At 45.0% G+C, this 27,779-nt stretch overlaps 1 protein-coding gene across 1 annotated transcript in view; it reads left to right on the top strand.

Moving 5' to 3' along the window:
- The window catches only part of CDK6 (cyclin dependent kinase 6), an 86,125-nt gene that overhangs the window by 35,158 nt on the left and 23,188 nt on the right, over positions 1–27,779 (top strand). The window contains exon 3 of the mRNA XM_075271765.1: positions 5,717–5,884. Within this exon, the coding sequence (XP_075127866.1) occupies positions 5,717–5,884 (168 nt within the window). The remainder of the gene's footprint in view (positions 1–5,716; positions 5,885–27,779) is intronic.

Raw genomic sequence — 27,779 nt, 5'->3', positions numbered from 1 at the left:
AAACACCAATTGACACAACACATTATCTATCTGTACTTCCCACACCCTAATAATAATAATAAAAAAATAATAAATAAATCCACACCATTTTTTAGTTTGCATCGGTCACTAAAAATGTTGCAAAACTCTTATAACCTTTCCAATCAAAAAGTTATTTATGTTGAACAAAAAATAAAAACTCCTGAACTTCAGTATGTCCGGTCTTGAAGGATTAAAAATCCCTCCTGTTCCTCAATTGGGTAAAATATTAAAACTTTGTTTAATTTTTTTTTTTTTTTTTTTTTTACTATCCAATCCTGGGTTAGTATAGAATGGAGCGTCCCGTTGCGGCCGTCCTCCTAATGGCCCTCGTTCTTTTCCTCCTCCTCGGATAAGATTGTCAGTATTCTTATCAGCTGCCCGCGCTGCTCATGTTTCCTGATAGCATGATAGCCTCCATTACAAGTTTTTAATGTCAGATTTCCGGAATTGGGACGGCAGCCAATTCTGGTCATTGAAGTATCGCTCGCTGCCCTCAGAGCACCCCTGTAAACAATGTTTGGCATTATACGGAGAGGGTGAAGCTTTCATTACAACTCAATGAAAGACGGTGTAGATTCAAGGGCAGCGTAAGATTATTGTGTGTGTTTACCAGGGTGAGGGCACGGCTCTATAGAAGTACACGGATGCCCATTGTGCTCCTTAGAGGTGTGGGCCATCTGCTTTATGTGGGTAGGAGGTCCACATGTACTAAGCAGCATAATACAATTACAAGCAATTAGACGTGGAAATGTGCCTGGGTGCTGCAGGGAGCTGCATTGTCTATGGGGTTCACTTACTTCTGAGTTAGTTCTGCATCTGCAGGTCCGATCACCATAAAATGGCACATAGTACACATCCTGAGCCATAGATAACGCTACACATCCGAATACACTCCTAACTCCTGGATGCAAACGAACAAGGACATCCGTAGTTTACATGACTTAATTGCATTTCCCTCATCACAAGGTCAGACTTGGAAGCAGCCACAGCGCCCCACGATAGAGCGAGCCACAGTGCCCCACCATAATAATGCCAACCTCAGTGCCACCAGCCTACAAGCGGTCATTGTACCCCACAATAGAGCTAGCCACAGCGCCCCACCATAATAAAACCATCCTCAGTACCACTATAATAGAAGCCACTGTAGCCCACCATAGAGCTAGCCACAGTGCCCCACCATAATAAAGCCAACCTCAGTGCCACCAGCATAGAAGCGGGCATTGTACCCCACAATAGAGCTAGCCACAGCACCCCACCATAATAAAGCCAACCTCAGCGCCACCAGCATAGAAGCGGCCATTGTACCCCACAATAGAGCTAGCCACAGTGTCCCACCATAATAAAACCATCCTCAGTGCCACTATAATAGAAGCCACTATAGCCCACCATAGAGCTAGCTACAGTGCCCCACCATAATAAAGCCATCCTCAGCGCCACCCGCATAAAAGCAGCCATAGTGCCCCATGATATATCGCTAGGAACCTTGCCACCATAATAGAATCAGCCATTGTACCCCACGATAGAGCTAGCCACAGAGCCCCACCATAATGAAGCCGGCCATTGTACCCCACAACAGACCTAGCCACAGTGCCTCACCATAATAGAATATTACTGTGCCCCATGATAGAGTTGGCCGCAGTGCCACCATAATAGTCAGCAACTCATTCCTTTCTTCTAATGTTTGGCTGAACCCCGCATGCTTGTGTATGAGATGTTCGGGAGGAATAGCCGCAATTTCGATTGTAAGTATACAACTATTCCTTCCATGTAGTAGACAAAACTGACTATACCTAAGCCTCAGACTGTAGCGAGGACATATCTGGTGCTACTAGTAAGGGCTCCTTTTGCTGGTGGCCCCTGTTGGTTGTCTTGAACGTAAAGGTGCCCTGAAGTCAATGACATTATAGTTGATGAAACATTGTAATGGCTGAGTCCATAATGGTAATAAAGTGATAGCAGTGCATGGTCTCGTGTTCAGGAACACTGTATTACAGAAACTAAATTCATCGAGTAGTGGAGTCCTAGCACGTGGAGCCTTAAATCCTCCATGTAGACGGCTCCTCTGACAGATCATCTGCAGTAACTTTAGCAACTATTTGAAAGACCCAAAATTTCATTGCATCACTGTCAGAATAATATTATGTAACAGGTAGAGAGGGCACTTAGTTTACTAATATATATTAAGCTATACACAGTCCAGTCATATTAATGTGACCACCGCCTACTTTTGACGTCAACGTTAAATAACCAATGGCAGAAGGCACGTGTCATCAGCCATCTGGGTGCACTCATCATTATGGAAGGCACGATGGATCAACTCAAGTATGCATCTATCCTTGTGGACCATGTTCACCCCTACATGCGAATTGTTTTTCCTCAGGATGATGGCATCTACCAGCAGGACAATGCCACGTGTCATAAAGCTCGCATTGTACGTGCGTGGTTCGAGGAGCACCAGGATGAGTTTACTGTACTCCCTTGGCCAGCAAATTCCCCAGACTTGAACCCAATCGAGAATCTATGGGACCACCTCGATTGGATTATTCGTGCCATGGATGCTCAACTGCGTAACCTAGCACAGCTGGCCACGGCACTGGAGTCGGCATGGTTCAACATCCCAGTGACATCATCACAACATCCCCTCTCTTCCTAAACGTCTCGCCGTGGTCCGCTCTGCCAAAGGGGGTTATTCTGGATTTTGACACATTAAAGTGACTGGACTGTGTATTTCACCTTCATGTGGATGGTCTCCAGTAAAGAGGACCTTTCACCAACTCCAGCTCTCTTCATCCTGCTATAGGAACCACTCCAACAACTCTGGCACAGTTGGAATTTTTCTCTCTAACCTCCAGCATTCCTGGCAGAAGCAGGCAAAGGGGCATAACTCAGAGGCCAACAGTGTCAGAGCTCAGAATCCTGCCCCCTTGCTTGCTCCTGCCTGACACCACCCAATTGACATTAAGGAGTGCAGTTAGTTTTGGTGCCTGATATGCTAACAGCACCGATTTCTCAGAAATGGTGGGGGGTAGAAATTTTTTTTACAGCTGTGCAAGAATCCATGGGAAGGATTTTGGTGACTCTGATTATCAGGGAACCGTGGGGCCATCGGACACCGCGCGAAGCTCCTCTATACCTTGTACTGCTTCGGAGTTCTAGGACACCCCATAAATCAAATATTGATGTCCTATCCTAACCTTAGGAGACCCTTTTTTTATTCTTAAGGAGAAGTTGACTCAAATTTTCACTATGGCCTGGTGTGTTTATCCAGTATTGGATGTTTTTGGGGTTCCTCGGACACTAAAAAGGGGTTAAAACAACTTTTCTTTGGAGCAGTTGCTGAACCCTTCCCTGTGTGACTGCGAGGCATTGTTTTATCTCTTTAATCAGCAACCAGCTGGCTTGTGGATGAATAGCGCTGTGGGCCCCTGGCCACGTTTCATGTGAGGTCTTGGCTGGGTGGCCAAGCAGGCAGCCCGCATCCAGTGTCAGAGCTATTCAAGGCTATTGGCACAGCAGTGTCCCCATTAATTTCGGCTTGTCACATGCTGTCATGCAAGTTACACCAGAGAGGAAATGACCGTTATAAAGAAGAAAAAACTTGCTCGGGCTCTTCCAGACATTATCTCTGAGGTTAGACGAGTGGAGACAATTAGCTTCTATCCAGTCACAGCTGCAGGAAAGGGGGAGCCGAAGAAGCGAGCCCCATGCCATAACATACCTTTCCTGCCCACCCGCAACTTCACTTATCAACATCTGCCACATTGAAGTCCCTCAAAATACCAGTTACAGAAGTGATATTCCATTTCCTGGAGGCGCAGATCATTCGCTGTGGTCGACCGAACTTCTGAAAAGTGTTCAACATATTCTTATCTTCAGTGCTTACAAAAATAGTCAGTCCATGGTGGGTCATATGCAACTTAGGAACTAGGCGGAGGGTGGCGGTACTGGCTACTGCAACCGTTATGTAATGCAGGTAATGAAGGTATTTCCATGGTGGAAAAATAGTAGAGGGGTGCCTTGTTTTATAAGAGTCGGAAGAGGGGTATTGCTCATATTGAACGTTGGTTAGTCAATATGGAGAATGACCTGGAAAAAAAAAATTCCACATTGGAGGACCCAGACTGTTCATGGATTTCAGTGGTCGTTATGCAATTCTTAATTTTTCCTGTGGAGGCGCTGTGGGGAAATTGAACACTTGCTGCCCCTTCCCCAGAAGATAACAGATGCTTGCTGGTGATCCCAATAAAAGGACACACTGATGCGCCTTTTTTGGGGGGGAGGAGGCGTATGAAAAGGACATAATTCAAAGAGCACAGCCCGTACCTTATATCCAATTTCCTAATTCCCCTTTAAGGCAAATAGGATAGTAGAGGGTCACCTGATTAGGATGCCCTAATTAATGCATGCAAAGGGCAGGTAGTTCTAGAGGAGCTCTGGGTATTATATAGATATCCGTTGCTTTCAATGGGCATCCTGTAAAAAAATAAAAAATTACACAAATTCTGCAGTGTTGATATTAAGGAATAGAACATTTAAAGGGGTTATCGACTTTCGACAGTCCCCTTTTATATAGAAATACCACCTAAGACAAGCTGGCCACATGACTTCTTGTTACTGAAATCCATTCATATGAGTGGTAATCTACAGGGAAATCTAGCAACTAGCATGCAGTTTCCCTGCAGTGCCCCCGCAGGAAAAATGAAGTATTGAATGGTGATCACCTATAGTAAACTGGGTAGAGTTACAAAGTGAGAGGTGCCATTTTCTGCTCTGGTTAATGGATGAAGGTGCTATGGATGAATACTCTAGATTGTGGATGATATGTCACAACCGTGGTCATGTGACGAGTTATCCGCATTTTATTACGTGGTTATGTCTAGAGAGATCTGGAGACAAATGTTTTATGCTTTATTATGCATCCATAACAGAAAACCCCTTTTTTTTTTTTTTTTTTTTTTTTTTTTTTTATTTTATAGCTGAAGACCTGGGTGATTTGAGACCAATTACCCATGTACCCAGTGTATACTCCTAGCAACCAGACTTTTTACAATATTTTTTGTCAAAATTGGACTTCCAAAGTATTAATGGCAGTAGCGTACTATATAGTTTGATACTAATAAAGCTTCACCATCATGTTTGGCATTAGTAATCAGATTTTTAATTGAATTAACCACTTAAAGGGGATCTGTCCCCACGTCTGAAAAGCCCAATGACCTACCTCATCTGATCGGCGCTGTCACCCTGAGCATTTTGGTGTTTTGTTTATCCAGATGTGTTCAGTAATTCCAAAGATATAAGCCCTTTTTGTGATGATACAGATCAGAGTCTACAATCCACGTATGGTGTACAGGCCCCCCCCCCTATTGAAATCAGTGTTACCGCCCACTTCCCAGGTAGATCCTAATTTACATCAACTCTAAAAGTGCTTATATCTGTGGAATGGCTAAACAGATTTGGATAAACAATACACCAAAATGCTCAGGATGACAGCACTGATCAGACGAGGGATAGCATTGAGCTTTACATACCTCCCCTTAAAGGGAATGCCTTTAGAGGACAACTCCTCAGACTTAAAACTAAACAATCTTAATTTTTCTAGGTCTGGTTTCTGAAGTTGAGGCCTAGCGTGCATTTTCTGGGGAATTTAGAGTTGAGGTAAATCGTTCATCTTCTTCTTTTTCGGCTGTTTTCGCAGGACATGATGCATCAGCTTCTTCAAGGATTGGACTTTCTCCATTCGCACCGAGTAGTACATCGAGACCTTAAACCTCAGAACATTCTGGTCACTAGTAATGGACAGATAAAGTTAGCAGACTTTGGCCTTGCAAGGATCTACAGCTTCCAGATGGCACTGACATCAGTGGTATGTTCAATAGATTTTATGTCTGTATATAACCTGTGTAGGACGTGGTGTCTGCTCCTGCCTTGGGCGTATACAGTTTGTTATAATATACACCTCAGATCCTCTTTTTAATGAAGGGGGGGGATTCCTCTCTAGCAAAGAAGATCTGCAGCAGCTGAGGTGTGTATTATGCCATTCATATGACTGTATTATGCAATATTTCTACTGTAGGGGACGCTACAACTCCTCCTGGCCATATCCCCTGTTTGATGGGGGTATTACCATTATCATCCGATTCTAGTGGTAACGCTGTATTAAAGGGGATGTCTGACAAGGCCATATTCTCCGCACTTCTCTCCTATTAGTACAATTCTTCTATAGTTCAGAATAGAATACTTCCCAACCCCTTCTCCTCTTAGTCACGGTTACAGTTACAATAAGACGCTTCATTGCCTACAGGACATACCGGCCTAGAATGACTAACCTGGAAATTACCAAACTGTCTGTCCTTAAGACGGGACAGAGATGCGTCACCTTTTCAGTCAGTTTTTAGCAATTTTGAGTCATTACCGTTCACATTAAACATCAATTGTAACCACAAAGAATGGTAACGTAAGTCCTGGACTACACAGATGAGTCTCCGCAACACCCATATCTAAATAGTGCTGCTTGTTAGAGCGCACCTACCCAGGGGTGTATATAGGGGCTGCTGGCAGACCATGTCCCAGGGGTCATGCCTTGGTGATTTAGTAACCTGACTAATGTGCGGTATATCATTAGGGTGGGTTAGTATCGGGGCTGTGGGGTCGGTAAGCCAAACTCCTTCGTAAACATGGCGAGACAGCAGCGGAAAATACCCACTAATAATTTTGCTTATATAGAGAAAATAATTGATCAATCTATTATAAAGCTGTAGTTGTAGTCGGTAACTTGTAGTCGTAGTCAGTAACTCGTAGTCAGTAACTTGTAGTCATAGTTAGTAACTTGTAGTCGTAGTTGGTAACTTGTAGTCGTAGTTGGTAACTTGTAGTCAGTAACTTGTAGTCTTAGTTGGTAACTTGTAGTCGTAGCGAGTAACTTGTAGTCGTAATCAGTAGCTTGTAGTTGTAGTCGGTAACTTGTAGTCGTAGTCAGTAGCTTGTAGTGGTAGTCAGTAACTTGTAGTCGTAGTTAGTAACTTGTAGTCGTAGTCAGTAACTTGTAGTCGTAGTTGGTAACTTGTAGTCAGTAACTTGTAGTCTTAGTTGGTAACTTGTAGTCATAGTTAGTAACTTGTAGTCGTAGTCAGTAACTTGTAGTCGTAGTCAGTAACTTGTAGTCGTAGTTGGTAACTTGTAGTCAGTAACTTGTAGTCTTAGTTGGTAACTTGTAGTCATAGTTAGTAACTTGTAGTCGTAGTCAGTAACTTGTAGTCGTAGTTGGTAACTTGTAGTCAGTAACTTGTAGTCTTAGTTGGTAACTTGTAGTCGTAGCGAGTAACTTGTAGTCGTAATCAGTAGCTTGTAGTTGTAGTCAGTAACTTGTAGTCGTAGTCAGTAGCTTGTAGTCATAGTCAGTAACTTGTAGTCGTAGTCAGTAGCTTGTAGTCATAGTCAGTAAATTGTAGTTGTAGTCAGTAGCTTGTAGTCATAGTCAGTAAATTGTAGTCGGTAACTTATAGTCGTAGTCAGTAACTTGTAGTCGTAGTCAGTAACTTGTAGTTGTAGTCGGTAACTTGTTGTCGATAACTTGTAGTCATAATGGGTAGCTTGTAGTCGTAGTCAGTAACTTGTAGTCGTAATCAGTAGCTTGTAGTTGTAGTCAGTAACTTGTAGTCGTAATCAGTAGCTTGTAGTCATAGTCAGTAAATTGTAGTCGTAGTCGGTAACTTATAGTCGTAGTCAGTAACTTGTAGTTGTAGTCAGTAGCTTGTAGTCGTAATCAGTAACTTGTAGTCGTAGTCGGTAACTTATAGTCGTAGTCAGTAACTTGTAGTTGTAGTCGGTAACTTGTTGTCGGTAACTTGTAGTCATAGTGGGTAGCTTGTAGTCGTAGTCAGTAACTTGTAGTCGTAATCAGTAGCTTGTAGTCGTAATCAGTAGCTTGTAGTTGTAGTCAGTAACTTGTAGTCGTAATCAGTAACTTGTAGTCGTAGTCAGTAGCTTGTAGTCATAGTCAGTAAATTGTAGTCGGTAACTTATAGTCGTAGTCAGTAACTTGTAGTCGTAGTCAGTAGCTTGTAGTCGTAATCAGTAACTTGTAGTCGTAGTCAGTAGCTTGTAGTCGTAATCAGTAACTTGTAGTCGTAGTCAGTAACTTGTAGTCGTAGTTAGTAACTTGTAGTCGTAGTCAGTAGCTTGTAGTCGTAATCAGTAACTTGTAGTCGTAGTCAGTAGCTTGTAGTCGTAATCAGTAACTTGTAGTCGTAGTCAGTAGCTTGTAGTCGTAGTCAGTAACTTGTAGTCGTAGTCAGTAACTTGTAGTCGTAGTCAGTAACTTGTAGTTGTAGTCGGTAACTTGTTGTCGGTAACTTGTACTCATAGTGGGTAGCTTGTAGTCGTAGTCAGTAACTTGTTGTTGGTAACTTGTAGTTGTAGTCGGTAACTTGTAGTCGGTAACTTGTAGTTGTAGTAAGTAGCTTGCAGTCGTAGTCAGGAACTGGATAAAAACAGAGTTTGTGCGACTTTCTTACGGGCTATGTTTTTACGGCTGTTTGAATTTTTTGTAGGTTTATGTTTGTAGTTTTTGGATGCAGAAATGTATAATTTTTGTTTATCTTTTTAAATCTAGGGAAAGGGAGTGTTTTAAAATTTTTTATTGTTATCCCTAGACTAGAAGACTTGAACCTGCAATAGGCTGGCAAACAACTGTATAGCAGTCTATGGGACGTTCACTACATTAGTATTGAGGCTAGTCATTGACCTGCTGCAATTGTTATACTCCTATGGCAGGACTCGTAACCTATATAAGGCTCCAGGCTGTCATAGGAACAGATCGGCTCTCATGATCTTACCGAGATCCAATGTACAGTGGATATGGCGCCACTATGTAAGACTATGGCGAATGTCTGGAAGACGTTAAAGTAGTTTTCCTATGAACATAACCAGATAGAAATTTGTAGACAAGTAGAAATTTTTTTACAAATATGAAAAAGAATTTTGCAGGGTTTTTAAAGATTTTCTCTTTGGTGGTGACATCTGTTGTCTTGATTGGTTACCAATGGATAGGACCATGAATGCAGGAACTTTCTATGATCTGGGACTTGTCAGAAGCTCAGCCATGATGTCCTTACTATGGAGGGGGCACTACATGTATGAGAAGATAACCCGACCACAATAAGGACATCATGGCTGATTATTAGGAGGACACAACATGTATGAGAAGATAACCTGACCACAATAAGGACATCATGGCTGGTTATCAGGAGAGGACACTACATGTATGAGAAGATAACCTGACCACAATAAGGACATCATGGCTGGTTATCAGGAGGACACTACATGTATGAGAAGATAACCCGACCACAATAAGGACATCATGGCTGGTTATCAGGAGGACACTACACGTATGAGAAGATAACCCGACCACAATAAGGACATCATGGCTGGTTATCAGGAGGACACTACACGTATGAGAAGATAACCCGACCACAATAAGGACATCATGGCTGGTTATTAGGAGGACACTACATGTATGAGAAGATAACCCGACCGCAATAAGGACATCATGGCTGGTTATCAGGAGGGACACTACATGTATGAGAAGATAACCCGACCGCAATAAGGACATCATGGCTGGTTATCAGGAGGGACACTACATGTATGAGAAGATAACCTGACCACAATAAGGACATCATGGCTGGTTATCAGGAGGACACTACATGTATGAGAAGATAACCCGACCACAATAAGGACATCATGGCTGGTTATCAGGAGGACACTACATGTATGAGACGATAACCCGACCACAATAAGTACATCATGGCTGGTTATCAGGAGGACACTACATGTATGAGAAGATAACCCGACCACAATAAGGACATCATGGCTGGTTATCAGGAGGACACTACATGTATGAGAAGATAACCTGACTACAATAAGTACATCATGGCTGGTTATTAGGAGGACACTACATGTATGAGAAGATAACTCGACCGCAATAAGGACATCATGGCTGGTTATCAGGAGGGACACTACATGTATGAGAAGATAACCTGACCGCAATAAGGACATCATGGCTGGTTATCAGGAGGACACTACATGTATGAGAAGATAACCCGACCACAATAAGGACATCATGGCTGGTTATCAGGAGGACACTACATGTATGAGAAGATAACCCGACCACAATAAGGACATCATGGCTGGTTATCAGGAGGACACTACATGTATGAGACGATAACCCGACCACAATAAGTACATCATGGCTGGTTATCAGGAGGATACTACATGTATGAGAAGATAACCCGACCACAATAAGGACATCATGGCTGGTTATCAGGAGGACACTACATGTATGAGAAGATAACCTGACTACAATAAGGACATCATGGCTGGTTATTAGGAGGACACTACATGTATGAGAAGATAACCCGACCACAATAAGGACATCATGGCTGGTTATCAGGAGGGACACTACATGTATGAGAAGATAACCTGACCACAATAAGGACATCATGGCTGGTTATCAGGAGGACACTACATGTATGAGAAGATAACCCGACCACAATAAGGACATCATGGCTGGTTATCAGGAGGACACTACATGTATGAGACGATAACCCGACCACAATAAGGACATCATGGCTGGTTATCAGGAGGACACTACATGTATGAGAAGATAACCTGACCACAATAAGGACATCATGGCTGGTTATCAGGAGGACACTACATGTATGAGAAGATAACCCGACCACAATAAGGACATCATGGCTGGTTATCAGGAGGACACTACATGTATGAGACGATAACCCGACCACAATAAGTACATCATGGCTGGTTATCAGGAGGACACTACATGTATGAGAAGATAACCCGACCACAATAAGGACATCATGGCTGGTTATCAGGAGGACACTACATGTATGAGACGATAACCCGACCACAATAAGTACATCATGGCTGGTTATCAGGAGGATACTACATGTATGAGAAGATAACCCGACCACAATAAGGACATCATGGCTGGTTATCAGGAGGACACTACATGTATGAGAAGATAACCAGTCTAATTCATTTAAATCTTTGGGTCTGTGGAAAGCATGAACACACCAATGTACAGTTTGTTCTGTTCTCACGGGCCACCACAAGGAGGAGCTCTAGAGCAGATATGGCTTCAATCTACTGATCCAGCAACACTGCTGCGGTGATCCTCACCAGTCTCTATTGGCCTGTTAGATCCAGTAGTTGGTGAACAATGGGGGGAAAGAGCTGGGGAGTAAGGCTGGTGTGTGTTTTTCTTTGTTTTTGTTTGTTTTTTTGGATAAATATTCCTTGTCTTTAGGTCATATTTTTTGGTAGACTCCTCCTTTTCGGTCTGCAGCTACACACAGGATTTAACGTTCTATGTAATAAAAATCCAGATCTGACCACTTTATTAATTAGAACAAAATGACGACCCCATTACGGTCACTGATACCGCATTACCTGCCAGGTGCAGTAAAGTGAAATGCTGCACATTGCTTGGGTCTGCATGTATATAGTGCAGGGATACAGCTACAGCAAGGCTCCTTGTTGTTAACCCCCTCCTGACTGTCTGCATTTTGACATACACATGCAAATACCAGAAGACTGGGATAGGGCGAGTTCTGCGCAGCGTATCAGTTCTTGTGGGAAAATATGCTCCAGTGAGTTACTGGCACCGGCGCTGGAATGTGGCATTTCGAAGCACCTTTTTACAGTGGGAAGGAATTACTGAAGAATAAACAATCCAGCAGTGCTAATCGGACCGCGGTAATCGCGTAACCCCGGAGTCGCTCCCTGCCAGCTATGTACAGCGAGCATGTTAATGTACACTACTGTAGTGTCTGTTGGGCTCTCTTCACGTTTGCATTAGGCTCTATTCAGATCACCTTTTTGCCATACGTTTAACGGATGCCAAAAAAACGGACACAAACTGATAGAGATCCGCTTACATAGACACGAATGTAAAAAAAACACACAAAAAAACAACTTTGGCAGCACATACAGAATATACAGTAGTCTACAGTGCCACCGGTCAGTCTACAGTCTAGTGTATACGCTGCCACCGGTCACTCCACAGTCTAGTGTATACGCTGCCACCGGTCAGTCCACAGTCTAGTGTATACTCTGCCACCGGTCAGTCTACAGTCTAGTGTATACGCTGCCACCGGTCAGTCTACAGTCTAGTGTATACGCTGCCACCGGTCAGTCTACAGTCTAGTGTATACGCTGCCACCGGTCAGTCCACAGTCTAGTGTATACACTGCCACCGGTCAGTCTACAGTCTAGTGTATACGCTGCCACCGGTCAGTCCACAGTCTAGTGTATACACTGCCACCGATCAGTCTACAGTCTAGTGTATACACTGCCACCGGTCAGTCCACAGTCTAGTGTATACGCTGCCACCTGTCAGTCCACAGTCTAGTGTATACGCTGCCACCGATCAGTCCACAGTCTAGTGTATACGCTGCCACCGATCAGTCCACAGTCTAGTGTATACACTGCCACCGGTCAGTCCACAGTCTAGTGTATACACTGCCACCGGTCAGTCTACAGTCTAGTGTATACGCTGCCGCCGGTCAGTCCACAGTCTAGTGTATACGCTGCCACCGGTCAGTCCACAGTCTAGTGTATACGCTGCCACCGGTCAGTCCACAGTCTAGTGTATACGCTGCCACCGGTCAGTCCACAGTCTAGTGTACGTACCTTGCCACTGACCAGTCAGTCTACAGTGTATACGCTGCCACCGGTCAGTCCACAGCCTAGTGTACGTACCTTGCCACTGACCAGTCAGTCCACAGTCTAGTGTATACGCTGCCACCTCTCAGTCCACAGTCTAGTGTATACGCTGCCACCGGTCAGTCCACAGTCTAGTGTATACGCTGCCACCGGTCAGTCCACAGTCTAGTGTATACGCTGCCACCGGTCAGTCCACAGTCTAGTGTACGTACCTTGCCACTGACCAGTCAGTCTACAGTGTATACGCTGCCACTGGTCAGTCCACAGCCTAGTGTACGTACCTTGCCACTGACCGGTCAGTCTACAGCACCCTAAATCCCTATGATACCACTAGTTTGTCACTTAACCCATGGATGGGACTGGATTTGCGTACATAATACGACCTGTATTATATAGAAGCATTATGGCCAGCTGATAGTGGCTTTGGATAGGGTTTACACATACCAGTTTTGTGTCTTCTCTACTGTAACTTGTACAGATCACAGCCAAAAATTTCTGCGCTTTACGGAAAACTGAGAACTAGATTTGAAAACACTTTTGGAGAAACTTGTCACATTTCTATACCCGTTTTGATATCTCTAGATTTCTGGTGTACGATTTCAGTCTCTCTCAGTGACTTATTCTAATGCTCTAGACGTTCATCCTCCGTTGGATTGTGGAACAATTTTTTTTTTTCAGGATGGGGCAAACCAGAAACACCCTACGTATGCTTGTAAATAAATGCCAAGAGAGCAGAGGTCTCCTGTACCTCCATGTAGCCCTATTATGGCTCTGTACATAAGGGTGCCAGAATACAGCTATATACATGAGCCCTTTACGACTAGCAGCCATGTACCCTTCGGCCTAGTTTTGAAATGCATTTTTTTGGTGCATGCACTGGCAGTATAGGGCCTGGGTGAAAATACCCACAACAGAGTCTACACAGAAGACACAACAGGGTCAGGAAGTGGGACGCCCTGGAACGTCTAGCACATGGTTTTGGCAGACCCCTGTACCAGGGCAGACTAGACAAATAATTAGATAAGACAGAGGAGAGGAGTCGACTAGGCTAACAGAGCTGAAGAGACGGGACAAGGCCACAGCGGAGCAGACAGGACAGAGGACCGCAGAGAGGTGCTGGCAGGGATAGTACATAGTGCAACAACCACAACCAGCGTAAGCCTGGACTAGTACTAGTAATACACTGACACATCGCTGACGTTCCACAGTACACATTGGGGGCAGAAAAATTAAAATTTTTAAAAAAATATAATTTAAAGAGGTATTCCAGGCTAAAAATATTTTTGACATGTCTGAAGAATAGGTCCTTAATATCAGATTGTTGTAGGAGTGTGATACCCGACACCCCTACCGATCAGCAGCTGATACACGGAGAATGGAGCTGGAAGCAGACAGCGCTGTTCTGTGTAGTGGCCGGACCTGGTACTGCAGAACAGCTCCCATTCATTTGAATGGGACCTAAGTTGCAGTGACTTAGTTTGTCCACTACACAGAGAACAGCGCTGTCTGCTTCCAGCTCCATTCTCTGTGTAGTTATTGCAGGGAGGGGGAGGAGATAAGATGTGACATCATTTATGGTCAATAGTGGTGTTATCTATGGAGGTGTTATCTTCTGTTGTTATACTGTCTGTGATATATTTTCTAATCAGATATTCTTAATGTTCAACATAAAATCTTAGGTCAGTTTCTGGTGTCAAATTTCCTTTTTTTTTTTTTTTAAAGAATTTTTTTTATTTTTGTTTTAAAACTGGTGTTTTTCCAATATAAATGTAAGCGTTTCATATGTTGTGATCTGCCTCGTACCTTGCGCTCCTTGCATACACGGCAGGGAGAGACACTGTTTATATTTGAGGTGCAGCTCTGGAGGTAAAGAGTGAATTTCTGCGTCTTTCCCAGTATAAATACTAGAAATCCCAGTACCTATAATACTAACATTATGTGCATCCAAATATAACATTTACCTTCTCCAAAGCAACCTACAGAACCTAAAGGAAAGCTAGATAAAATACAACGCGCCTGTGTATGGCGGAGATCAGGTTTTCCTGGGGTAAGTATTTTTCCCATTGCTTTAAAAAAATAAAAAATTAAAATTACAGGCGACATCTGTTTGCTTTTGTGCAGATGAAGGGTAAGAACTTTATGGACGGACATCCTCAATAAAATCCTCTCATGTGTCAAGGTAGCATTATATGTACACAGAATGATAACGTGACGGTCACAGTAGTCACAGGACCTCCATAATGGCGAGAACCACAGGACTTCTATAACTGAGAGAGCCACAGGACCTCCATAATGGTGAGAACCACAGGACCTCCATAATGGTGAGACCACAGGACGTCCATAATGGTGAGAACCACAGGACCTCCATAATGGTGAGAGCCACAGGACGTCCATAATGGTGAGAACCACAGGACCTCCATAACGGTGAGAGCCACAGGACCTCCATAACAGGGAGAGCCAGAGGACGCCCATAATAGTGAGAACCACAGGACCTCCATAATGGTGATAACCACAGGACCTCCATAATGGTGAGAACCACAGGACCTCTATAACTGAGAGAGCCACAGGACCTCCATAATAGGGAGAGCCACAGGACTTCTATAACTGAGAGAGCCACAGGACCTCCATAATAGGGAGAGCCACAGGACCTCCATAACAGGGAGAGCCACAGGACCTCCATAATGGTGAGAACCACAGGACTTCTATAACTGAGAGAGCCACAGGACCTCCATAATAGGGAGAGCCACAGGACCTCCATAATAAGGAGAACCACAGGACCTCCATAACAGGGAGAGCCACAGGACCTCCATAACAGGGAGAGCCACAGGACCTCCATAATGGTGAGAACCACAGGACTTCTATAACTGAGAGAGCCACAGGACCTCCATAATAGGGAGAGCCACAGGACCTCCATAATAGGGAGAACCACAGGACCTCCATAACAGGGAGAGCCACAGGACCTCCATAACAGGGAGAACCACAGGACCTCCATAATGGTGAGAACCACAGGACTTCTATAACTGAGAGAGCCACAGGACCTCCATAATAGGGAGAGCCACAGGACTTCTATAACTGAGAGAGCCACAGGACCTCCATAATAGGGAGAGCCACAGGACCTCCATAACAGGGAGAGCCACAGGACCTCCATAACAGGAAGAGCCACAGGACCTACATAACTGAGAGATCCATGGGACCTCCATAACAGGGAGAGCCACAGGACCTCCATAATAGGGAGAACCACAGGACCTCCATAACAGGGAGAGCCACAGGACCTCCATAACAGGGAGAGCCACAGGACCTCCATAATAGGGAGAGCCACAGGACCTCCATAACAGGGAGAGCCACAGGACCTCCATAATGGTGAAAACCACAGGACCTCCATAATGGTGAGAACCACAGGACTTCTATAACTGAGAGAGCCACAGGACCTCCATAATAGGGAGAGCCACAGGACCTCCATAACAGGGAGAGCCACAGGACCTCCATAATGGTGAAAACCACAGGACCTCCATAATGGTGAGAACCACAGAACTTCTATAACTGAGAGAGCCACAGGACCTCCATAATAGGGAGCCACAGGACCTCCATAATAGGGAGAACCACAGGACCTCCATATCAGGGAGAGCCACAGGACCTCCATAACAGGGAGAACCACAGGACCTCCATAATGGTGAGAACCACAGGACTTCTATAACTGAGAGAGCCACAGGACCTCCATAATAGGGAGAGCCACAGGACCTCCATAATAGGGAGAACCACAGGACCTCCATAACAGGGAGAGCCACAGGACCTCCATAACAGGGAGAGCCACAGGACCTCCATAACAGGGAGAGCCACAGGACCTACATAACAGGGAGAGCCACAGGACCTCTATAACTGAGAGAGCCACAGGACTTCCATAATAGGAAGAGCCACAGGACCTCCATAACAGGGAGAGCCACAGGACCTCCATAACAGGGAGACCCACAGGACCTCCATAACAGGGAGAGCCACAGGACCTACATAACAGGGAGAGCCACAGGACCTCTATAACTGAGAGAGCCACAGGACCTCCATAATAGGAAGAGCCACAGGACCTCCATAACTGGATGAAACACAGGACCTCCATAACAGGGAGAGCCACATGACCTCTATAACAGAAAGAGAGCCACATGACATCCATAACAGTGAGAGCCACAGGACCTGCATAATGGTGAGAACCACAGGACCTCCATAACATGGAGAGCCACAGGACCTACATAACAGGGAGAGCCACAGGACCTCCATAGCAGGGAGAGCCACAGAGCCCCCACAGCAGTGATAAACAAAGAACCTCCATAGCATTGATAGCCACAGGACTCCGAGAAGCGTGGCAGCCATAGCACCTACGCTATAGCATAGCATCACATCAATAGCAGATGCAGCACCTCCATAACAGCCACAATACAACTATCGCAACCCCACCATAAAATCCTCCCAACAGTGCTGCGAGGTTTCACTGTACGTGCACAGCCTGTGGACGGGAGCACCAATTTAGCAAGGGCCGCAGCCTTGCAGCTGCTTCATTCTTAGGGTGGAGCTTTGACTACTGGTTACCCCACTAATACTAGCCATAAGACTTCACTATAAGGGAGGGCTCACATAAGGGAGGGTTCACACGGTGATTTCAATGGGAGCGGGGATCGTATGCGCCGCGCTATTTTGAGGCCGTGATTTTGTGTTCAGGTGGAGGCTTTCCTGATGTGTCATCCAATGCTCCATTCCTGCTCCGTGGCATTTGAGCGGAAATTCTCCCCCCCACGTTGAAGTCAGGGGGGACAGATGGCACTGGGGTGTCATCCGAGTACTTTCCGCAATAAATTCACATCCCCAGGCCCCAGTCTTGTTCATAAGGCCAAAGAATTTTTCTGATATTGGTACTGCACTGACTTGTCAAACCATCTAGAAAAAAAACTCCTCAATATATAGACAGGCGACAATTTTTTTTTCTCTTAAATTCACAATTTCAGTGAATGTTTTTCACTCCTGGCAGTGAAGGAGTTAACATTTTTCGTGGCCACTTTAAGGAATCCATTTTGCGCCTTTCCTTGGGAATTCTGGTATAAAATCATTACAAGTCTTGTTTATTATCACAGATCATAACCCGTGGGTTGGCATGGCTGAATTAGACTATGAAATGACTAGAATAAGCAGCATTCATACGCAGGGCCGCTCTGCAAACCGCACACTGCATAGATGTGGAAAAAAAGGAGCGCTCACAACTTCAGCGGATGCCAGGGCAGGAGGCGCTCGACTACTCGGTGTTAAGACAGTCGCAGACAGCCAATCCTCTGAGGCTTCCACTTCAGACACACGGACAGCCATAGTTTACATTGCGGACGTAAGGACATCACAGCCCGGTCAGCCGGTGGCATGTGAGGTTTGGAACGTAGAGCTTCGACCAAACTGAAAACCAGCAAAGTCACAACCTTGTCCTGCTCGGTGTTTATGTGTGATGGCAAAGAACCGCAGCAGCCAGATTCGGTACAGAACGGACAGTATATATACATTACCACATAGGATCTGGCCTGGCGGCTGTCGAGAAACCAGGAAATGAGACTCTTAGGAAAAGAACGTGTGAAAACGACATTCTGAGTGTCTAAGTGACTGACGTCTTAGGTAATGGCGTGTGGAAACTAGTACGGACAAAAGTACCCCTAGCAACCAATCCTTTACACACCTTTAGGCCTCATATACATGACCGTGTGCATGGTCAGCGTGCTGGCTGGGTTTTTTACTGACCCATTCATTTCTATGGTCCCATTCATACAACCGTGTATTTTCAGGGTCCCATGTATGGAGCCTGGAACAAAACGCCGTCCGTCTTGCGGCCTGTGCTCACTGACCCCAATGAATGGGACTGCAGAAGCCCGGACGACACACGGATGACATCTGCGCTGTTTAATCACAGCCCTGCGACGTTCACATGGTTGTGTGCATGTCACCTTAACATGGCAGCCAGGCACAGATTCAGTTTGCCAGCCTAGCCTTATGGCTGGGATCACACTCGGAATTTCGACCTCATATTCCACTCCAAATTCTGTCCCTGTCCTGATAGCAGTAGACATTTTCTTTAGAAAAAAAGGGGCTCTTTGGCCTGAATTCTGGATGGAACTTGGAGCAAATTTTGAGGCGGTTACAGCCTCAAAATTGACTTCAAATTCCAGTCACTGTGTGAGACTAAATTCCGTAGTCAAGTAGAGGTTCTTATTGGCACCTTTCCTGGCACTTGGTACCCAGGGATTATCCCAGTACCCTGAAGTCTACAGTCGGTTTGGATATACGTGGCAGAATTCTCATATTACATGCAAATTTTTGGAAGCAAACCCCCCCCCCCAAAAAAAGACCAAAATGATTCAGGAAGGGGTACTGCACCATGTTGAGGCCACCATATAGGCATAGGGAGACTCGAAGGCATGCTTAACAATTCTGGAATGTCTAAGATGCCCCGGAAATAAGGGGAGATCTCCTGGAAGAAAATTTCCTAGGCCCGACAGCTATCTATTATTTATGTGATGTGGGAATGGTATGTGCTGGTTATGTCACAAAAAGGCAAAGTGGTGAGCCCCAAAATGGATGTGGTTGCCCTGACGCACTGTCCCTTCCAGACAACTTTTAGTAAATGTTGGCAAGTATGCTTAAGGCTGAGGCCCCACATTGCCGAAACATAGGTTTTTGTTGTTGTTGTTGTTGTTGTTGTTGTTGCTAGGACTGGATTTAGCAGAAGGAAGAAGGGGTGGCTACAAAAGGAAGGGATCAAAAAACCTGCAGCAAAATTTGCAACAAAAAAGCTGCTGCTCCGCAACATGGGGTCTCCAACTAAGGGTAAATTCACATGGGGTTTTTTGGTCTGGAACCTGAGGTGCCTCAGTGCTCCCTCCCGAATAGGCCCAAAGAATGGACCTAGTCGGGAGGGAGTGTCTTCGAGTGGATGTCGCAAGGCGAATCCGCCTGAAAGAATGAGCATCTCGCTTCTTTTTCCGGGAGCCGGAACAAACGGCTCTCAGAAAAAAGAACTGACCGGCTCCCATTGATTTCAATGGGAGCCAACTTTTTGGTTAGGATTTTAAGGCGGATACGACCTCAAAATCCTGACCAAAAAACCCTTGTGTGAACTTACCCTAAAGGTCATACATGCTCCCTTGGGAATTTTTGGAAAGGTATACAGTGTTGGCCAAAAGTATTGGCACCCCTGCAATTCTGTCAGATAATACTCATGTTCTTCCAGAAAATGATTGCAATCACAAATTCTTTGGTATTATTATCTTCATTTAATTTGTCGTCAATGGAAAACCACAAAAAGAATTGTCAAAAAGCCAAATTGGATATAATTCCACAGCAAACATAAAAAAGGGGGTGGACAAAAGTATTGGCACTGTTTGAAAAATCATGTGATGCTTCTCTAATTTGTGTAATTAACAGCACCTGTTACTTACCTGAGGCGCCTAACAGGTGGTGGCAATAATTAAATCACACTTGCAGCCAGTTGAAATGGATTTAAGTTGACTCAACCTCTGTCCTGTGTCCTTGTGTGTACCACATTGAGCATGGAGAAAAGAAAGAAGACCAAAGAACTGTCTGAGGACTTGAGAAGCAAAATTGTGAGGAAGCATGAGCAATCTCAAGGCTACAAGTCCATCTCCAAAGACCTGAATGTTCCTGTGTCTACCGTGCGCAGTGTCATCAAGAAGTGTAAAGCCCATGGCACTGTGGCTAACCTCCCTAGATGTGGACGCAAAAGAAACACTGACGAGAGATTTCACCGCAAGATTGTGCGGATGGTGGATAAAGAACCTCGGCTAACATCCAAACAAGTTCAAGCTGCCCTGCACTCCGAGGGTACAACAGTGTCACCCCGTACTATCCAGCGTCAGCGTCTGAATGAGAAGGGACTGTATGGTAGGAGACCCAGGAAGACCCCACTTCTTACCCAGAGACAGAAAAAAGCCAGGCTGGAGTTTGCCAAAACTTACCTGAGAAAGCCAAAACCGTTCTGGAAGAATGTTCTCTAGTCAGATGAGACAAAAGTAGGAAAAGGCCTCAACATAGAGTTTACAGGAAAAAAAAGAGGCCTTCAAAGAAAAGAAGACGCCCCCTACAGTCAGACATGGCAGAGGGTCCCTGATGTTTTGGGGTTGCTTTGCTGCCTCTGGCACTGGACTGCTTGACCGTGTGCATGTCATTATGAAGTCTGAAGACGACCAACACATTGTGCAGCATCATGTAGGGCCCAGTGTGAGAAAGCTGGGTCTCCCTCAGAGGTCAGGGGTCTTCCAGCAGGACAAGGACCCAAAACACACTTCAGGTCAGCACTAGGAAATGGTGGTGAGAGAAAGCCCTGGAGACTTGTAAAGTGGCAGCAATGAGTCCAGCCCTGAATCCCATAGACACCTGTGGGGGAGGAGAGATCTCGTGGTGGCAGTTTGGAGAAGGCCCCCTTCACATCTCAGGGGGGACCTGGAGCAGTTTGCCAAAGAAGAATGGTCTAAGATTCCAGCAGAGCCTTGTAAGAAACTCATTGCTGGTTACCGGAAGCGGTTGTGCGCAGTTATTGTGTCTAAAGGTTGTGCTACCAAGTATTAGGCTGAGGGCGCCAATACTTCTGTCCGGACCAGTTTTGGACTTTTGTGTAAAATGATCAATGATTTGACTTTTTTTTTCATTCTCTTTTGTGTTTTTTCATTGCAAGCAAAATAAATGAAGATATTACCAAAGAGTTTGTGCTTGTAATCATTATCTGGGGGACACCGAGGATTATCTGACAGAATTGCAGGGGGGCCAATACTGTTAGCCAACACTGTACAATTAGTTCTCCTTTGAAGGGGGCGATGTAGGAGAATTGCGCCTCTAGTGCTACCTGTTGGAGGTAGAAGTTTTAATAGGCCTTGAAAATTTTATTCCAGAGTCACCCATCAGCCACCGAGTGTTTTGGAGTTCTTGCCCCTCATCAGTACAGAGAAGGCTACAGGCTGGTACCTTTTTTAAAGGGTTTTTTAACAGAAAAACCCTCTTCTACCCATGGTCCTCTGTTCAAGCTTGGCTGGCTCTGGCGGGGCCCGGTTGTACAGAGGCTCAGGTGATCACTGTAATAGGCCACACTGCTCACCTGAGCCTCTGCACTGCCAGTGGTGGAGGGAACGGGTTACTGGGGTTATGCTTGTATCTCAGTCTTTGCAAGATCTGGAACTTTATTCAATTTATGACGCAGCCCGTACCTGGCCCAGGGGGGCATTGAAAACATTGCTCTTGATAAATCCCTCCAGAATATATCAGAAAGTCGCCATACGTGACCGGAATTTTGTCTTTAAATGTTCCGTGAAATCAGCCGCACACATCGATACAAGGCTTGTATTTCCTTCTGGTTTCCCTCCATAGGACCTTTTGTCATCACTCTCTACTGAATGGGACATTGTATAAGTTTTCTAGGTGAAATTCCTCAGGCTTTTTTCTGACTTTTCCACATTTGACCTGGCTTGGCCTGCTCCTGGCACTGTGCTTTGAAGCCGTCCCGTGCAGCAAAGTCTTTGGCACTCTTGAAAACTAGGCCCGGAGATAAATGAAAGCGACCTGGAGTCCCATATTTGTGTAGGATTACAGGATATACTTTCTAACTTCCATTTATCAACAATCTGCTATTAATGTCTGACAAATAGGAGTGTTCTGTACGTCGGCGTATTGTGTTGTTATCCTTTTATGGTGCTTTTTGACGTTGCCGACTAAGCCTATGCCAGTTGTTGGTGTGCAAACAGTCCTCATCCAAGAAGAGTAAATACTTTGGCGGCCATGAGTCCGACGCAGATCAGTAATGGATTTTCCGCTATTGGTCTGGCTAAAGTGCCAAGCATGGGCTAAGGGCTTGGATGGGACATATTGGGTGATATTTATCAATCCTACTAGGCCAGTGTTCTGGCGTAGACGGATGATATTGTGGTGCACATTTGGCACAAGACCCTTTCTTATGTGCACCATAATCCCTATTCTGCTCCTCGCTTGTCACATTGTGTGAATATACGTAGAGCAGGGAGTGGGACGGGGTGGCCTAAGTTTTATAATAAAAATTGACGCCAGTTCATATGCCATAGGAGATTTATGAAGACGCCGCTTGTTCGCTGTGCCAGTCAGGTGTACAATATGTCACTCTTACTAATCCTGCCCTAATTAGAGATGAGCGAGTACTGTTCGGATCAGCCGATCCGAACAGCACGCGCCATAGAAAAGAATGGATGCACCTGGTACTTCCGCTTTGACGTCGGCCGGCCGCTTAACCCCCCGCGTGCCGGCTACGTCCATTCATTTCTATGCGAGCGTGCTGTTCGGATCAGCTATCTATGGTTTATTATTGACTATATTTGGAACTCCCATACAAATGAATGATGAGGCATGTGAATATGCGGCCCGTTTCCATTTACTTGTGGGGGTCCTGTTTTAAAGATGGATGCGGGTCTCCCCTATGGGGCCCGCATCTAATTGGCATTTGTGACATATCCTGTGGTGATGGTCATAAATGGGACGTCATTTTTTAAAAATTATAATATATTTATTTTATTATTATTATTTTTTTTTATAAAGGTTAATGTGCCGTAAATTTATAAAATATAATTAAAAAAAATATATATTTTTTTGTTTTTCTTTAGCAGTGAGCAGAGCCCTAGCTTTCCCTCCTGTGTTATTACACTGTACGTTAGCATATAAGAGGTTAACTACACGTTATGTCATAGCGGCCCTTCACAGCGCTGGTCCCTGAAACAATTGATTACGCATGACAGACCTTGGAAAGCAGCGAGTCCTATGTTATGTCCGCATCTTCCAAATGAAGCGTACACATCTCCATTACATTGTGCAGCGAGAGGCCTGTGAGAAAAAAAATAAACAAAGATTTTTTTTTTTTATAGTGTATTTTTTTTACTAGCTATTTCCTATCCCAGCTGCAGGAAATGTTCTGTATTTTTCTGTATTAATAGTGGGCCACAAATGGCAGCGAGCCAAAAAGTAAAGCGACAGATAAGAAGGGGGGGGGGGGGTGGCATCTGGACATTAAAGCTTTAAAAGTGCTGGAAAGCAGAAAAAAAAAAAAACACAAAAAAATTACGGCATGGATCTGGAATTTTCCAACTAACGATGTACGGATGTGGTAGGGCAAGAGAAAAAGAGCCAAACTGAGCTCGCTTTGTTCAGGACAAGAGGCCCCTTTTGCATTCCATTTCACTGTGTAGATCAGGCTCCGCTTGTGCAGCGCATAGAGCTGCCCTCTTGTTACAGCCCCCCCCATCCCAAATCCTACCGCAACAATTGTATCTGAGGTCAATATTTTACGACCATCGGCCTCCTTACATATTTTACATTCCGTCGCAGTTTACGTCGGTGCAGCCGGTCCTAGAAAATATTTAGCATGAAAATAAATTTTTGCAGAAATTTTGGAACGCCTGAGAATGAAACTTTTTCAAAAAGATTTCATTCTGACAAATTGTTGTTTTTTGTTTTTGACGTGGACAATGTTTTTGTTTGTGCTATGGGTTGCAGAGTTTTAGTAAAGCGCTCGGGTATGAGTATGTTATGGGGAAAAATGGTTACCTAATAAAGATGGGGACGTGTCTGACGGTCACTATCTGTTCCGGGAAATTGGCTGAAATGTTTTTGAAATTCAGCTGGAAAAGGAATGGATTTGCAGAGTGACCACAGAGAGAAGAAAGGCAACATAAGGTCAGGGCGACGCCATAACTTTGGACATGCAATGGGAGTCGTGGTCAATGATTGCCACGCAAACCTGCAACTCATTCATCAATGTAAGTGAATGTCGCGGCATTGATCGGGCACTGATGGATGGTTGTGCAAGTAGAGGTTGCAGCTCCCTCTGGATTACGGTGCGACTCCATTGACTTACATGACCAAAGATCCTTTACCAATCGAACGGGAGTTACGGCCAAAGTCTCTCCATAGGCCTCTCCTATATAGACACGATGCCGCTTGTCAATCTGAAGCAAAAAAACCCTTCAGATTGAAATATTGATGTGGGGAAAATTTATTAAGACAGAGAGAGTTCTAGAGCGTCTGCAGCCTCTTCATGAATCTGAAGAATGGAAATCTGTGCAACTTGGGAATTGGCGTAAGATTTCCATTGTAACTCATGCCAGAAAAACTGACCACCTCAGCCCTCTCCAATCCCGCACCCTGGACCCTCCACATTCACAGAGACGCAGATTGGGGCTTGAGGCGCACATTTGAGTCCAGAAATGGGCTTGGGTCCAGTGTGCATCTTAATATCATCCCTCTACTTGGCGTAGAATGGGAATGATGAATTTTCAGATGTCTATAGTCTAGACCAGGGGTAGGGAACCTTCGGCTCTCCAGCTGCTGTGAGACTACAACTCCCAACCTGCTCCATTCACTTCCATGGGAGTTCTAAGAACAGCAGAGCAAGTATGCATGCTGGGAGTTGTAGGTTTGCAACAGCTGGAGAGCCGTACGTTCCCTACCCCTGGCCTAGACCTCTGCTTGCTGACAGTGACCCTGTACATAGCTAGTCCTGCTCTCCGCTCCCATTGTATCCAGTCTAGACAATGCTCTGTGAGCCCAGCACATTAGCAGCAGTTTCACAGATCTCTCTGCTGGTTTGTTACAATGTATCAGTCAGGGATTAGTGGAGTGTTTTCTAGGATTAATCCTCAATGGAGTACCTACATTTCCCAAAAATGAGCAGTGGGTACGCCGGTGCGATGGAGACGGTTATGTTTCCCTGTTTTATATAGGTAGTAATGAATACCTGAATACATAAACCCAACACTCGGGGTCACAGAGGTAACAGCAAAGGGATTCTGAAAGCTGCCGTACAGAGCTTTTCACCCTGCTTTTCCCACCCAGGGGGCTGTAAACCTTGGCTAATGGCCACCAGACTATACAGACCCGCTCTGTGTTCCCGGCGTGTACTGTAAATGTGTTCAGCTTAACTCCTTCAACCCTGCAGAGAGCGGCGACCACAACACACTGTACTGAACGCCATACATTCTGCCATGGAAGGAGTTAACGGAAATCCGAGGCACGTCCCTGTGCTATCCCGTGTCGCAAGTGATAGCAGTCGTCCGGATGATGTCACCGGAGATCAGGTGCATAAAGATCGGCTTGTTCACGAACCCAGAATGCAGAAGGTTATGACTGCTGTGTGCTGACACTTGTGGACTGCCAGGAATGTATAGAATGTTGTCCCGAGACCTCTGAAGAACCGCCGGTGCCCGTCGTGTGATGATCACAAGCAGCGCTTGTCTTATCTGCTTGTCCTTGGCACCGCCAGTGTCACCGGATAGATGGAATACGGGCTCTGGGCCATTGCTTGGATACTGTCATATCGACGTATTGTTGTAGTGCTATCATTCGAGAAAGGAAAGTTCTGTAAAATTTCTTTGGTCTTGGTGGTCCTGAAATGCATATAATTCTAGTAGGGGACATAGATGGCGCCACTACAATGGAGGATCTTCTATGGGTCAAGTGTTGACAGACGTATAATAGACTTACCTGGGCCTAATACCGTGACCGTGCCAATGCCAAGGTGTGGAGTATCCTCACATTAACACTTAAAGGGGTTGTCATGTTCCAAAATGAGTTTATGCTAATGACCTACATTCACACTGCTATCATTCAAGTCCGTTGTTCTGATCCATCATAGGATCTGAGCAACGAACTGAGAAGCTGACAGAATGATCGATGCAAATTCCCTCTAATGTTAAAAACAAGATGGAGGGGTTTTTTTTTCGTCCTGGTTTTTTTTTTTTTTTTTTCCCCAGCAGAAGAAAAAGTTGCAGGAAGTAATCTTCCTTCTAAAACAATAAGCAAACGAAACAGAAGAAAGCCGCCATCTTCTTTTCAACATTAGAACACCCTCCGGCTGCATTCACTCTCTCGTTCATTTGTCAGCTGTTCAGCCCGTTGCCCTGATCCTTTGACTGATCAGAATGGACTCTAATGGTCCTATTAATGACTCCAAAAGATCAATGCTTGGCTGTATGAGCTCTAGTGTATACAGTGATAACCTGCAAAGGTCCAAGCTAAATTTCACTTTAAGGGCCAAGGAAACGTTTTTTTTTTTTTTTTCAGTTTTGCCTCGCAGCATTTTTTTTTTATTTTTTTAATAAACAAATCCCATTTACCCCATTAAATTGGAGAAATTCCCCAGAAAATTAAGGAGAGGTCATAGGGGTAATTCATCGCGGTAAATGGTCCAGACTACTACCCACTAGAGTACAGGCTGTTCCATATATTATTGTTCATGGCGTTGTCACTTTGATCGGCTCTCTCCAGGGTACTAATGTAAAACACAGTCCTGACAAATATGGAATCGTAAGAACCATCACGTATTACTGATGCTGATCCAAAATCCTACAGGAACAGGTAGAAGAGGATTTGCCTGCATGGATAGGGAGGAAACCACTTCCTTACTTTCTTCCTGCATTCTGACTCTCTTATTGCCTGACTATGACTACGACGCAACACTGTGACAACCAATGAAAGAATATACAATCAGCCATAGCATTAAAGGAGTTGAAGTGGTTGGTTGGTTATATGGTGTTAAAGTGGGAGCAAGCTCTTCACCAGAGCTCCTGATGGTGGAGTTGGACTTTGTAATAGTCCGAGGCCCGGACCTGCAACTGCCCAGAGAGCAATGCACACCCAATGAACCCCAAGTAAGAGGACCCAGACACTAACCTTAGAGTGAAGTCCAAGAAGGCAGGAAGGAATGGAGTAGTAGATGAGCAGGAGGGTTATCCAGGGAATACACGCAGATACCCAAGGAGCAAATCCGTCAAGCAAGCCGGGTCGATAACTGGAGGTCATGAGGTAGCCGAAGGCAGAGGCAAAAGCGTAGTCAGGGAAGCCGGGTCATGCACAGGAGGTCAATGGAGTAGCCAAATCAGGATCCAAAAGGGAGATCAGGAGGAAGCCAAAGGTCATACACAGAAGGTAAGGAAGGTGCCAAATCAGGATCACGGAGGAGAGATCTGTAAGTCAAG

Source organism: Leptodactylus fuscus, chromosome 4 (assembly GCF_031893055.1).
Source record: "Leptodactylus fuscus isolate aLepFus1 chromosome 4, aLepFus1.hap2, whole genome shotgun sequence".
NCBI lineage: Eukaryota > Metazoa > Chordata > Amphibia > Anura > Leptodactylidae > Leptodactylus > Leptodactylus fuscus.
Note: the sequence above shows the minus strand (reverse complement) of the source record. Positions and strands in the feature narration are given on the sequence as shown.